The following is a 15,971-nucleotide window of genomic DNA, read 5'->3' as shown; positions in this document are numbered from 1 at the left end:
CTCTGTTTCCTGGCTCCGTCTTTTGTATCCTTTGCCTTAACCTCCTATGCTCTTTTCTCTGACACCCTCCCCTTCCACCCTGTCTCATGGGACTCCCTGTCTGGCATCCTGGCTCCTGACACCCTCCCCTTACACCATGTCTCATGGGACTCTCTGCTTGGTATCCTGACTCCTTGCACCCTGTCTAATGGGACTCATTGCTTAGCATCCTGACCTCTGACACCCTCCCCTTACACCCTGCCTCATGGGACTCATTGCTTAGCATCCTGACCTCTGACACCCTCCCCTTACACCCTGTCTCATGGGAATCACTCCCTGGCATCCTGACCCCTGACACCCTCCCCGTATACCTGGTCTCATGGGACTGTCTGCTTGGCATCCTGACTCCCTCCCCTTACACCCTGTCTCATGGGACTCCTTGGCATCCTGACACCCTCCCCGTATACCTGCCTCATAGGACTCACTCCTTGGCATCCTGACACCCTCCCCGTATACATGCCTCATGGGACTCACTCCTTGGCATCCTGACTTCTGACACCCTCCCCTTACACCCTGTCTCATGGGACTCACTCCTTGGCATCCTGACACCCTCCCCGTATACCTGCCTCATGGGACTCACTCCTTGGCATCCTGACACCCTCCCCGTATACCTGCCTCATGGGACTCACTCCTTGGCATCCTGACTTCTGACACCCTCCCCTTACACCCTGTCTCATGGGACTCACTCCTTGGCATCCTGACACCCTCCCCGTATACCTGCCTCATGGGACTCACTCCTTGGCATCCTGACACCCTCCCCGTATACCTGCCTCATGGGACTCACTCCTTGGCATCCTGACACCCTCCCCGTATACCTGCCTCATGGGACTCACTCCTTGGCATCCTGACACCCTCCCCGTATACCTGCCTCATGGGACTCACTCCTTGGCATCCTGACTCCCTCCCCTTACACCCTGTCTCATGGGACTCACTCCTTGGCATCCTGACACCCTCCCCGTATACCTGCCTCATAGGACTCACTCCTTGGCATCCTGACTTCTGACACCCTCCCCTTACACCCTGTCTCATGGGACACTCCTTGGCATCCTGACACCCTCCCCGTATACCTGCCTCATGGGACTCACTCCTTGGCATCCTGACACCCTCCCCGTATACCTGCCTCATGGGACTTACTCCTTGGCATCCTGACTTCTGACACCCTCCCCTTACACCCTGTCTCATGGGACTCACTCCTTGGCATCCTGACACCCTCCCCTTACACCCTGTCTCATGGGACTCACTCCTTGGCATCCTGACACCCTCCCCGTATACCTGCCTCATGGGACTCACTCCTTGGCATCCTGACACCCTCCCCGTATACCTGCCTCATGAGACTCACTCCTTAAATAACTAACAAATCTGGTTTTTAAGTTTATTATAAAATATTAATTTAATTAACATTGAAAAACCTTTTTAATTTACGTGTAAAAAAAGAACTAACCTAAACCAGAAAAAAGTATTTTTAACCCTAAATATCTGCAGTGTTCTTAGACAGATTCAACCTTTTATTTAATTTTTCTTTTACTACAATGTGGTTGCGTTTTGTGTCAAACAGTAACTGACTGGCAGTGTGTTAGTTCAGCTCTCACAGCCTGGAAGGTTACATTTGATTTAAAGGGCATACATGGAAATGCATAGCACTTACTGTGAGCTTCATCACAAGCTAGAAATACAGTATGAGATGTGGTATCTGCATAATACATTAGAAAGGACCCATTCGTGTACTTATCATGCTTGTACCAAAAGATCAGGACACATTAATGATGAACTCTGTACACTGCTGTGCTCTTATGGAGTATCTGATATTTAATGGATGTATTCTGCTTTTCAGTTAATGAGATGACATTTAACAAAAACTTGAACTCTGTATATTGTCACTAATGAATTCATCTTTACTTGACATTTCTCTTGCTTGTACGTCTAAATCCTCCAGAGCTTTTAGCTAAGGGCCTCATTCCGAGGTGGACGCAGTTGCAGCCCTGACTGCACCTTTTTACTCAATGGCGTCTGCATCTTTATGCAACCTGATTCTCAGCCCACTAGCAACAGTGGTATTCTGTCGCCACACTTACTAAGAATCACCATCATGGCACTATCATCTGCAACATTACACATTGCACAGACCCTATGGGAGGTCCAATTTTGCCGTCTGAACATGGCCGTTGGTGTCTGTGCCACTGCTTCTTTGGACCCTGTCGCTGACCGCAACATGCCGTTATCTGGCTAGCCACACCTGTTACCTCCATGAAACGCCCACCGTCTTAGAGCAATCGGGACGCATGTGCAGTGTGATTCGGACGCACAAACTAATAACATCGAGAGCTGTCTGACAGGATAAACGTGTGGCCAAACGGGAAGAGACCCAGCCATTTGGCTGCTTAGGCTGATAAGCCAGATCACCTGCATGACTGGGGGTCTGTTAATGTGGTCAGGGCATGATATTACAGTGATAATAATTATTATCGAGCATCGCAGTCTTTTCCAAGCCACTTGTGCTGCGATTTAGCTCCAGCTCCTTATGAAGGAGCAGGGGAAATGTCCGTCAGTCGGCCGTAGCAGTGTATACACTGCCCGATGCAGATGACTTGTAACTTCAAAATATCCCATTGGACATACGTGCTGGACGATTCGGTATGCCTGACTGATCAATATTTTGGGAACGGGCTCGCGCATGCATAGTTCAATTATCTGGGTGACCCGCTGATATTAGGCCCAGCATAAGTGTAATCCTGCATGAACACATTTGTATTTGTTATTGTGATACAGACTGTTATGGTTGCCCAAAGAGAAGTGTTTTTTTGTTTTTTTTATGTTGATAATTAAACATTTTTGTATTATTGATACATCTTTTACAGTTGTGTCCCCATACATCTTACTTCCTTGCACGTTAAACAGCCCTTCTAGTAGGGCCATGATGTGGCTTGACTTGGTAGCGCCAAGTATTTTTTCGTACGACTATACCTTCAAATGCATCTTATTGCAAATAGAAAGCACAAGCGGCTTCTGCTGATTAAAATGATATGCAGCATGCCTATGTTCTGTGTGTGACTGCGAGTGTATCTGCATGCGAAATGCTACGTTACAGTGTCACAGCCGCTACTACTGTAACAAAGCATTTCGCATGTAGATACATCTGCAGTCACACACAGAACATAGGTATGCGGCATATCATTTTAATCAGCAGAAGCTGCTTGTGCTATCTATTCCCGTTCACGTTGCTATGTGAATAAGACGCAATTGAAGGTAAAAATTTGCACGAAAAACGCTTTGCGCTACCGAGTTGCAAAGCGCTCACACGTTATGTTTAGCGTGACTTGTAGCCCATGGAGGTAAGATGTATGTAGACACATCTGTATGAGCTAAATTTGTCATGAATAGAGAAAGTAGTCTCCATCTCCTACAATTTACATTGAATTTCCGCCTCTCATTTAATGTTAAGGCTCCAGACAAATGTCGTTTTGTGGTATTTAAATGTGAATAATGTACAGTAGGACCACACAAAATGACAAAGAAAACCAACATTCAGCATACATATATTTATAGTTTTCAGACTGAAATAACATAAGCTTTAAATAGCACATAACATGTGTACGTAGCACGACAGTATAGCATTTATCTTCACTTAGAAAACAGTGATCCTTTGAGTATATATAGCAGCCTAATGCCGAAACATTGTGCTAGAAATCTGTTAAATATGGCAGGATAAATTTTAAAGAAACATTTACATATTACAGTAGATATATAGGTCATTACAAATTTATGGTTAGAGAGGAAATAACGATACTCTGTTCTAATAAAGTGTTTCCATCTCACCTGGGGGGTGGGCCTGGTAGCCCTCAATGACCAATCATTAATAGTTTAACAATTTTATGCCAAACTATAATTTTTTTTAATTAGAGTTACATGAGCCTGCATTTATAGATTATTGTGATACAGACCATAGCCCGGCACTCCAAGCAGTTGTAAAACAATGGGCCTGATTCAGCAGCGATTGCAAGTGCAACTACGTACGCTGATTGAGCGGTTGTTTACCATTGCGCATGCATATAAGCTGCACTGCGCATGTGCTGCGATCGCACAGAGGAATCCATCGCAGAGTGAGTGACAGGATGTCAGCATTTGGGGGTGGTGAAGGGGGAGTGGTCGGGAAAAATGCAGGCGCGCCTGTCTGTTTAAATGCCGTTGCATGGGCGTGCATAAATTAGCCGCTGCGATTGCATACGCAGCTTGAGAGCCCACTGCGTGCGAAGAGACTTGCAGTGCCTGCGGCTGGTCAGACCTGCTGTAAATGCTGAGTGAGTGGTCCATGTGTGTCGATGGTACCGATGTTTACACAGAAGTGCGACAGTGGACGGATGTGAGAAAGCAGCAGCGGGAGTCTTTATGTCAGCGGTGCTTTGGCAAGCATTAGCATATTCTTGCAGCTGCGATCGCAGTAGCAAATGCTGCTGAATCGGGCCCAATGCCCGCTCCGTTGCCTTCCTTAGGTTCTTGTGCCAAACCGTACACATGAAGCAGACAAAAGTACTCAGGAGACTTGTTAAATAAGATGTGCAAACTTATTTATTGTTTCCAACGTTTGGAGCCTCAGCTCGTCATCAGGGACAATGTGATTAATGTCAACAAATATATACAGGTGTGCATTTCCCATGTAATTATTCTGATTACATTCACCTGTGGGACGCCACTGTGCCGCTCATCCGGATGCCCGCGGGAAAACCCAGCAGTGTTAGCTGGATAGCGTCATCAGATAGTGCCCATCAGGTGACTTGCCGGAGCCCTGCATGTGTAGCCATGGCAACCCGTGATATAAACATTTATAATATTCATATGCATTAGTTCATGTGCAATAGAGTAAAAAAGAGACAAAGTAATTAAATATCGAACCTACATGATCAGTTAATATATAGCATATTTAAGCAAATATAATAAAAATGTATCATATGAAAAAATTGTATAGAGAAAGATATCATATACAGATTAATAAGTCGAAGACTAAGAAAGCACTGTAGCACAAGGGTCTCATTCAGACCCCTAGGAGCCAAAGTATCCAAGCGAAAAATCCATTTACTTTCTAGTTGTAGTAATTGCTTATCTCTGTCACCTGCTCTAGCAGATAAAGGTATATGGTCAGTAATCCTTCACCTGATACTGGCAACATTATGTCCAGCTAACAAGCAATGAGCCTGATTCACTACCGATCGCAACTCCGATTACGCACGCAATCGTCCGATTCTTGCATTCTGCGCATGCATAAGCAGCGCAGTGCGAATGGGCCACTGCGATTGGGACTGCAATCGCAGTGACTGCGCAGTCCCATCGCAGAGTGATTGACAGAAATGCCGTTTGTGGGTGGTGATGGGTGGGTGTACGGCAAAACGCAGACGCGTCAGCACCTTCGAATGCCGTCTCGGGCGTGCATAAATTAGCTACTGCGATAGCCTACGCAGCTTGTGTACTCACAGCATGCGCTGAAGTTAGCAATTCCTGAGTAAGGTCAGAGCTTATGCAAGTGTGCGCGAGGCTGCGATGGTACTCGATGCTACCGATGGTTTCGTAGTCTTGCTAAACATTATGGACGGAACATAAATTACAAAACGAGAAATGCAGGTTAATGTGTAGCCAGTGTATGTATGGCAGACGGAATCACCTACTTGAAGTGATCTACAAGTCCCACAACCCAAGCATCGATAACATCCCGGGATGTGGGTTGCTTGCTCTTATTTAAATAGTATCATCTAATTTCACCAAAAGGCCTTTCAAATGTTTCCTTTAGTATAACCAGGCATTAATCTTGTATTACTCAATGCTGGCAGATCCCTATCAGTATTGACAATAGACCATAACTTCTTTGCCCATTTATTAATAATATCACTTAATATTGACCCAATGGACGGCATTAGATAGAGATTTACCTTCAACCCAGGAATGCACGGTTTCTTCCCTAGTGATATGCATCACTTTGTTTTTAGTTTGTATCAATAATGCCTTCTCATAGCCTCTTTGTAAAAATGTCTCACCCATATTATCTAATGCCTTTTCCACCTCAGAGGCATCACTAGTGATGCGCTTAACTCGCAACATCTGGGAATAAGGGAGACCATGGTGAACAGGTAATGGATGGAGGCTTTTATCTTTCAATAAGGTATTTCTATCAGTCTCTTTCACATGAAGTGAGATAGACAGAATATTATTGGCCAAACTAATATTCAGATCTAGCAAGTTTATATCTGACAAGATTATATAGTAAGTAAGTTGTACTACACTTCATGACCTAGTATGAGTATCAAGAACCTGCAATTAAAAGCTGTTAGGGGCATGCATTAAAGAAGTGAGACAAAGTGAAGTGAGTTAATTTACAAATCACTTGCAGTCATGCACTAAGCAATGAGACTACTGGGGAGGGTATCACATGTGTCAATATAGGGATATTCATTGAAGTTCTTTAGGTGTTTCGAGACACTGGAGCTGGAGTTTAAAGGACTGGTGGCCGAAATAAGCAAATTCAAGATTAGTAATTGGTAAGTGATTACTGTATTTTAACAGTTTGCAATAGGTGATGAAAGACAGAGGCGAGTAAGCATTCTCCTATGGGCCAGTCAGCCCTTTACAGGATGACTCTGTGTCCAGCAGTTAGCAGGCATTAATACCCTGGCTACCCTACTGCTGTGGGGCCACCAGTTTAAGCAGAGACTGGCTGGTCACCTTGGAACTTATAGTTCCACAGCAGTTGGATTGAATGTAGTGACTGTGCTGTACCGGAATGATCAGGTAAAGCAGTGCATACTTGACATCCCCAGGCTATAGAAATCCATGGCATCTGGGTGTGAGAGCACCCATAATAAAAGTATTAATTATGGACATCAGGGGTGGAGGGGACGCCATCATTTCTTGCACCGGGTGCTAGTAGACCTGAATACAACCATTTTGACTCCATTATGTGAGAGAATAAAATGTGAAAAATGCCAAAAGGGAGCAAAGTGGGTGGGATGCGGGTCTTGATGCTGCGATTTGCTGTGGATAGCGTCATGCCCCAGCATAGCTGATTCCCTAAGGATCGCAATATGGCGTACGCACGCAGTTCAACTGCAATAGCAAGCTAATTCATTGCAATCGTAATGCAAACTCATTACAAAATAAGGACACCGACTTTACCACACACATTCGTAATGCTTAGCAGAATAGCGAAACCATCGGTACAATCTAGTATCATCGCAGCCTCACGCACACTTGCACAAGCCCTGCCCTCAGAAATTGCTAACTTCCATGCACGCTATCAGGCCTCAGGCTGCTTAGGCTATCGCAGTGGCTAATTAACGCAATGGCACCGCCTGCGTTTCCCTGACCACCCCCCCATCACCACCAACCAACGGCACTTCCTGTCAATCACTCTGCGAGGGGTCTGCGTAGCCTCTGCGATCACAGTCCCGATTGCAATAGCTAGTTTGTGCACTGTGATGTATACACATGCGCAGAATGCAACAATCGCCCGATTACGTGCGTATTAGCAACTGCGATCCAAGCTGAATCAGGCCTTATGTAACCATGTCATTAAATTGCCTAGCTAATCTCATCAATGTGTTTATTGCCTTTCACAGTACGATGCTTTGTAGGAAGGCTCGGGGTCTTTGGACAATGTACTCTGGATTCAGTAGACATTATTCTGTCCATTCTCTGTGATGAGTGGTGTTTATTTAAGCACAGCTTACTATATGGTCACTTATACTGCTGTTTGTATATGTTTTTTTTATATCTATACTTTTATAAAGGATTATCTTTAGATGCGTTGGTTTTATAGAATTGTATGTATAGAGTATTTTGTTTTTCATGGTTCTTACATTTAAGCTGAAGGTCATTATCCTGCAATCTGCAATTGTTGTTATCCTAGAGAGTATATTCTTTTATGTGAGTGTTTACCATTTAATTGCTTTATATTCTATAAATTGCATGGCATGAATTGGCCTTCTATCTCCATAGTAATGTAAATGCCACGACGTAACCTAGAAAGCAGTCTTTACTTATTCGTGCCTGTATGTATTTCATTTTTACTACTTCTATCATAAGAAGAAGTGAATTGTGGTTTTTGTATTATTTTCCTATAGTGCTGCTGCTATTCTTCAAAAATGTATTACCAGTATCCTTTATAACCTGCAGATGGCACTGTTGCTATAGCTGTTTTAAACTACTAACAACATCATAAGAAGAAATAATTATATATATTCAACAATGCATTTTTGTCTTTGTTGTTTGATATTAACATTATATTGAAATGTTTGACTAATATGAGTGCATATAGATATGTACACAAATAGGTAGCCATTTGGATCCTCAATCCCTAGGGCAACTACCCAGAAAGCCTGCACGTTTCGATTTTAGCACACGAAAATGGCAAAATATGTATTTAAGACTGTATAATCTGAGTTAATTTTTTCCTTTTTCTTTTCTTTAGAGAACAGATAATTAAACAGTCCACCGAGCTTGTTTGCCGAGCTTACAGTGAACTTTACGAGGCTGTCATGAGTCCCATTAATGGCTACAAGGAACCCACTAGCATCCTACATAGATCTCCACAGCAAGTTCAGAGCCTGCTCTCATAAATCCTGCTCACTTTCATGTGTACATTATATGTTTTAAATAAACAAAATTGAGAATGATTGTTGTATATATTTAAATCAGTCTTGTTTTTTTTTTTATTATTTATTATACTTAATGTTGTTAGCTGTTTTATATTGTAGAGATTTCTGGGTGCCAGGAAGACATTTGTAATATTTAATAGTGTTCAATTCGCTTACTGCATGTAACAGATCATCACACACAGGTCTGTATGCTTTATCACAGGACTGCATAGATTGATGGGTGTGAAATGACATGCCGGCGGTTAGGATGTCGCCTGTCAAAAGACTGACAACGGCATTCATAGCTCCGTAAGTACACTAACCCTTCCTCTTCACCCCCTAACTCTCCCTTCCTGCACCCTAACCCTCCCCCTTAGTGCCTAAACCTAACCTCCCCCACCCAGAGCCTAACCCCCACCCCCCGCCCTACCCCCCATGGTACCTATAGCGGTGTAAAACTATACTTACCCGCTATACCAACGTTCGGGATGCCGGCTGTCAGGGTTCAGGCATTGGGATCTTAAACCATGTCGAGATTCCGACGCCGGACTTCTGGCCGTGGTTCAGGATGCAGGTGTCAGGATTTCGACGTGCGGCATATTAACTACAGTAAATCCTAGACTGATTGATTGATATATATATATATATATATATATATATATATATATATATTAATCAATCAAAAATAAATTATATATATATATATATATATACAGTGTGTGTATGTATGTATGTATGTATATAAATCAATCAAATATACACAGTACTGTGCAAAGTTAAAGGCAGTTGTGGAAAAAATGCTGCAAAATAAGAATGCTTTCCAAAATGGAAGTGTTAATAGTTTATTTTTATCAATTAACAAAGTGAATGAACAGAAGAGAACACTAAATCAAATCAATATTTGGTGCGACCACCCTTTGCCTTCAAAACAGCTTCCAATCTTTGAGGTACACTTGCACACAGTTTTTGAAGGAACTCGGCAGGGAGGTTGTTCAAAACATCTTGGAGAACTAACCACAGATCTGCTGTGGATGTTTTCTTGCTCAAATCCTTCTGTCTCTTCATGTAAACCCAGTCAGACTCGATGATGTTGAGATCAGATCTCTGTGGGAGCCATATTATCACTTCCAGGACTCCTTGTTCTTCTTTACACTGAAGATAGTTCTTAATGACATTGGCTGTATGTTTGGGGTCTGTGTCCTGCTGCAGAATAATCCTGACCAAATCTGCATCTCCATTTGCTGAAATGCAGCCCCAAACTTGCAAGGAACCTCCACCATGCTTCACTGTTGCCTGCAGACACTCATTATTGTATCGCTCTCCAGCCCTTCAGCGAACAAACTGCCTTCTGCTACAGCCAAATATTTCACATTTTGACTCATCAGTCCAGAGCACCTGCTACCATTTTTCTGCACCCCAGTTCCTATGATTTCATGCATAGTTGAGTCGCTTGGCCTTGTTACCACTTCAAAGGTATGGCTTTTTGGCGTCAATTCTTTCATGAAGACCACTTCTGGACACACTTCTGTGAACAGTAGATGGGTGTACCTGGGTCCCACTGGTTTCTACCAGTTCTGAGCCGAAGGGCTCGAGAGCGGTACAATATTGAGTGACAAAAATAATGAGGGACAAATTCACCAAAAAATTGTGTTAAATTGGTTTTTAAGTATCGTGTGTTTTTTTTTTTTTAGCTAAAATCATAAATGCTTTAGACTACATTTGTGAATTGGGAGATTTAGAGTAAATTATTTTAGAAGGAAGTATACAGAAAAACATTCAAAAAATTATCCAAATGTACTTAAATCTTGAGATAAATTGGAAATGTCTCATAAGATCACTGTTGCTATTTAGAATGTAACTATTAGAAAAAGTACTTTAAACATAGTCAGGTGCATAAATATTGGGACATTGACAGAATTTTCATATTTTGGCCTCTATTCACCACCACAATGGCTTTCAAATGAAACAAACAAGATGTGCTTTAACTGCAGACTTTCAGATTTAATTTGAGGGTAATTACATCCAAATCAGGTGAACGGTGTAGGAATTACAACGGTTTCTATATGTGCCTCCCACTTTTTTTTTTTTTTCATCATTAAATTTTTATTGAATATAGTACAAAATTTTTATGGGGTACAGAAAGAGAAAAAAAAAAAAAAAAAGGGGGGGAACATACATAAAATAAAAGGATGTGGCAGTACACTTGAAGACATCAAACAAACAAGAAAAAAAAAAAAGGAACCAATAAAGGAACCATAGCTGCCTGAACATGTACTTAGATGTGCTAGTCCCGCTCTGGAGTCTCATTTAGATCAAAAGGAGAGGGACCCTGAGGAACCGGAGAGGGTAGGTATAGGGGTGGCGGTCCTCCATTTGTGACATACAGATACCAAGGATACCATTTTACAGTAGGGGATGAAATAGTCATAGAGTGAGGAACCTCCCTCGTCTCCATTTCAAAGTGGGATTGTGTTTTAGTTATGACTTTGGCAAATGGGGGAGGGGAAGGGGATTTCCAACTCTGAGCGATAGTAGCTTTGGCAGAAATCAGAATATGGCCAAGAACATATCGGTCGGATTTGGGTACAGAGATTGGGTACCAGTGGAGAAGGGCGAGGGAAGGATCTGGGATTAAGGTGAGACCCAGGACATCTTTAATAAGATTGAACACTTCCTCCCAAAAGGGGCGTATTACAGGGCAATCCCAGAAGACATGAAAAATAGATCCTTCAGAATGACAGAGACGCCAACAGAACTTTGAGACTGTAGGCCAAATTTTATGCAATCTAGAGGGTGTCAAATATAATCTATTTAAAAGTTTTACATACATCTCAATATGGTTAGTGCATTTAGATATAGAGAAGGTAGAGAAATAGATAGTCTCCCATTGGGAGAAGGTAAAGGTACGTTGAAGATCTGCCTCCCACCGGAGCTGAGCAGGGGACTTAACCGTCGGGGCTATGGGGGAGAGTACGGAATACCAAAAAGATATTGCACCCCTAGAGGAGGGGTTATTAAATTTACTCAGAATTAGATGTGGTGGAGTCTGGAATACGGTAGGGCCGGTGTTCATCAGAGCATACCAATGTGTGAGTTGGAGATAGTAAAACCAGGCTGATGATCCCAATGGGTACTTAATGCACAAATCTGTGTATGATATTAAAGAGGACGGGGAAAGAAAGTCTGCGAAAGACACCATGCCCAAGGACATCCAGTAGGACAAATTGAGATTAGGCAAGATCCTGCTCAGCGCCCGAAGGGAAACATTTCTGGTAGGTAAGGCAAAATCGAAATGGGCCAAGAGACTGTTATCCCAAACTTTTAAAGTGTCCAATATTGTTTTAGGGAATAAAGGGGGTTGTGGTCGCAATCTATAAGGTATCCATAAAAGGTCAGGGAGGGGAAAGTGCCGCAGGAGTGCATGCTCCAGATCAACCCAGGGTTTAACTGCAGGGGGGAGAGACCAGTCACATATTTGAGAAAGAAGGGCCGCTTCATGATATCTAGTCAGGTCAGGGAGATTAAGGCCTCCCTGAGGTTTAGGACGAACCATGCGACTATAAGCCATTTTATGAGCTTTGCCTTTCCAGACATATGAAACCATCAAGCGGCGCATCTGTTGCAGTAGCCTCCCTGGGACATCATATGGAATAGCACGGAATAGGTACATCAGTTTTGGTAAGAGCATCATTTTGAACGCCGCTATACGGCCCAACCAGGAGATCTCGTGGCTCATCCAGGCAGTGGCTAGAGAGGACAATTGCAGCAAAAGGGGAGCATAATTTTCAGTAAAGACACCATCAATAGAGGAAGGTATATTAATTCCCAAATAGGATAGGGAAGACTTTTTCCAAATAAAAGGATAACGACTCTTTAATGATCGTAAATAAGAAGGTGAAATATTAATAGGTAAAGCTTCAGTTTTTGTAACATTCAATTTATAATAGGATGCTGCGCTGTAAGTGTCTAAAATGCCTTGGAGCGATGGCAGCGAAATCTCCGGGTCGGTGACAAACAACAAAACGTCATCTGCAAACAGACATAACTTATGGGAGGTATCATAAACAGAGAGCCCTGGGAACTCAGATGATTGTCGAATCTTTTGCGCAAGAGGTTCTATGGCCAACACGTATATTAGTGGAGAGAGTGGGCACCCCTGTCTTGTGCCGTTAGAGATTGAGAAGGGTGAGGAGAGAAATCCATTACTAAAGACACGAGCAGAGGGATCAGAGTAAAGGGCCTTAATGGATCGGAGAATATCGCCCCGAAATCCATACCGATGTAAAACCTGACGCATATAGTCCCAGTGAAGCCGATCAAACGCCTTCTCAGCGTCAAGGGATAAAAGAAGGCATTGTCCCTTATTGAACGATACCCATTCCACTAAATCCAAAACCCTTCGGGTGTTATCAGGAGTCTGGCGCCCATGGACAAACCCAACTTGATCAGGATGTATCAGACGGGGGAGCAGTGGGTTTAAACGATTGGCGATTAATTTAGCAAAAATTTTCACATCCGTATTAAGGAGCGCGATGGGTCTATAATTTTTACTCTCAGAGGGGTCTTTACCAGGCTTCGGGATGGTGACTATTTGAGCTTCTACCATTTCGGGTGGGAAGGATCCAATATCGGAAGCTTCCGTAAATAAATTTAGCAAAATTGGGGAGAGGGCTTCAGTAAATACAGAGTAAAAGGAGTTTGAAAAGCCATCAGGACCAGGGGCTTTGCCCCTGGGTAGTTTCTGAATGACTTCCTGAATTTCCTTCAAGGACCAAGGGTCGTCCGCATCCAGGGAGGGAAAAGATAGGTTATCTAAGAAAGAGGATATAACAGTAGCTGAAGGTTGGGGGATTGAGGGATCCTCACGTAGATTATATAATTTTGCATAATAATCCGAAAATAAATTGGCAATGTCAAGAGGATTAAGGCATTTCGCTCCCGAGGGGGTTAATAAACATTTAATTCTATTGCGAGCTTGCTGGCCCCTCAGCTTCCGGGCTAGTAGGCGGGAGGCTTTATTACCGGCCGTATAGAACTTGTGTCGTAAACGTGAAAAAGCCGCCTGCATACGTGAGATAAAGAGCTTTTGGAGTTGCGTTCGCACTTCTTGGAGTTGTTTGCGCAATGCTCTAGTGGGATGATTTTGATTTTGGGACTCTAAGGACCGAAGGGACGTTTCCAGATTATTCTGTAATTCACGAGAGCGAGCCTTAAATTGAGCTCCTTTTTGAATGGAAGTACCACGGAGTACTGCTTTTAAGGCACACCAATGTGTGAAAACAGAAGTATCGGTAGGGGAATTAGTCTGAATATATAATTTAAGAGAATCTGTTAGGGCCTGCCGAGTCTCTGAGTCTTTTAATTGATACTCAGGAAGGCGCCAGGGACGCTTAGAGGAAATGTGTTGGCCTATACTCCAAATCCACAGGACAGGCGCGTGGTCAGACCAAGCAATAGGGAGGATTTTAACCTTTTTAGTAGATTGTAAAGTTCGTTTATCCAGAAGGACTAAATCGATTCTGGAGTAACTATTGTGGACCGAAGAGTAAAAGGTATAATCCCTCTCATCAGGTAGATAAGTACGCCAAGCGTCATACAAATCATATTCCGCCAATAATTTCTTAAAGGCCAGCGATGGGCCCGTTACACGAGGGGAAGAGGAATGTCCCTGCGGCGAGGACCTGTCTAGTTTAGGATCGAGGACTAAATTAAAGTCGCCCAGCAAAATGAGAGCACCTTGTCTAACTTTAGATATTTCCTCAAAGGTGTCTCGTAAAAAGGGAACCTGTCGGGAATTGGGGGCATATAAAGATACTAAAGTAACTAAAGTCTCCTCAACTTTCCCAATGAGAATAAGAAACCTGCCATTCCCATCTTCCACTTTCCTATGTAATTCAAATGGAGTGTTAACATGGAACAGTATAGCAACTCCATTACGTTTGAGAGGGCTTTTAGCAGTATAACATACAGGGTATCTATGATCCTTAAATACGGGGGGGGCTGAGGATGAGAAGTGTGTCTCCTGGAGAGCTACAATATTAGCCTTATGATGATGAAAAGTAGAAAGAGCCAAGCGTCTCTTTTGTGGGGAATTAAGCCCCTTGACATTTAGCGAAAGAACCTTAACCATTGGGACATTGAAAACAGTGCATAATGTAAGCTCCTCCAAGTATACATGTCAGACAGCAGCAAAACAAAAAAGAAAAGTTACAGATGTACATAAAAAAAAAAAAGAAGGAGAAAAATAAAAAACAAAGGTAAAAAAGAAAAATAGAGAACCCAAAAGGCCCGGTATATCGGGCCACAGTAGTTGCCGTGAGAAAACAATACGGCAACATGGTTAACATGTGGGGCGGGTCGTGACAATACCCATCCCTGAGACCTATTATGAGACATAATATAAACATATAATGATATAACATATTTACCTACCCCTCTCCACCCTAACAACAGGGAGATAGTCCCAATACATATTATGATGGAAAAGAGGATAGGAGGAGGGGAAAGGGATTATTGTAGTCAAACAGTAAACCACTTATTGTAACAAAACAATACACAGAAGTTGTAAATAAACAACAGACCTTTACACCAGTAAGTTCTTATGAAACGACATAACATGAAACGACTGCAAAAGAAATCCAAATCTGTATCTATGAAAGAAACAGAGTTCTGACGTTGGGAAAAAAGAAAAATGGAAGGGATTTCAGAAAAAGGAAACAAAAATCGGCTTCATCCCACTCGAGACCACTCCGATTGGATAGGGAGAGCTTGTGAAGGTGTAGGGATCGAGACCGGAATCTCCCATTCTGCTAGTAATTTAACGCCAGCTTCCGGGGAAGAGATGACAAATGTCGAGCCATCTTTTCGTACTAGGAGCTTCACCGGGAACCCCCATCTATACTGGATGTCGTTATCCCGAAGCGCCTTCGTAAGAGGTTGGAATGTCCTCCGTGTATTTATAGTATGAATCGAGAAATCAGGAAACAACTGTAGGTTATTAAGGACTTCCACATCTGTCGAATCACGTGCCGCCCTGAGTATCTCTTCTTTGATGTGAAAGAAGTGAAGTCGCAGGAGAACGTCTCTGGGAGAACCTGCTGGAGCTGAGCGGGGCTTAGGTAGGCGATGAATGCGGTCGATCAATAAGTCCCGAACTTCTACAGATGGCAATAGCTTCTGAAAGATATTTAAAGCAAAGGACTGGAGTTCTGAATTTGATACCGATTCCGGGACGCCTCTAATTTTAACGTTGTTCCTCCGGGATCTATCTTCTAAATCTGCCAATTTGTTTTTGACCGCCGTCAACTCCGTAAGGAC

At 43.0% G+C, this 15,971-nt stretch overlaps 1 protein-coding gene across 1 annotated transcript in view; it reads left to right on the top strand.

Moving 5' to 3' along the window:
- COG6 (component of oligomeric golgi complex 6) overlaps positions 1–8,693 on the top strand; it is a 137,014-nt gene extending 128,321 nt beyond the window's left edge. The window contains exon 19 of the mRNA XM_088460136.1: positions 8,489–8,693. Coding sequence (XP_088316262.1) covers positions 8,489–8,636 — 148 coding nt within the window. The 3' untranslated portion in view covers positions 8,637–8,693. The remainder of the gene's footprint in view (positions 1–8,488) is intronic.
- The last annotated feature ends 7,278 nt before the right edge of the window (positions 8,694–15,971 follow it).

Source organism: Taudactylus pleione, unplaced genomic scaffold (genome assembly GCF_031769625.1).
Source record: "Taudactylus pleione unplaced genomic scaffold, aTauple2 ptg000043l, whole genome shotgun sequence".
NCBI classification, from domain to species: Eukaryota; Metazoa; Chordata; class Amphibia; order Anura; family Myobatrachidae; genus Taudactylus; species Taudactylus pleione.
This window is presented reverse-complemented; position numbering and strand designations above follow the sequence as displayed.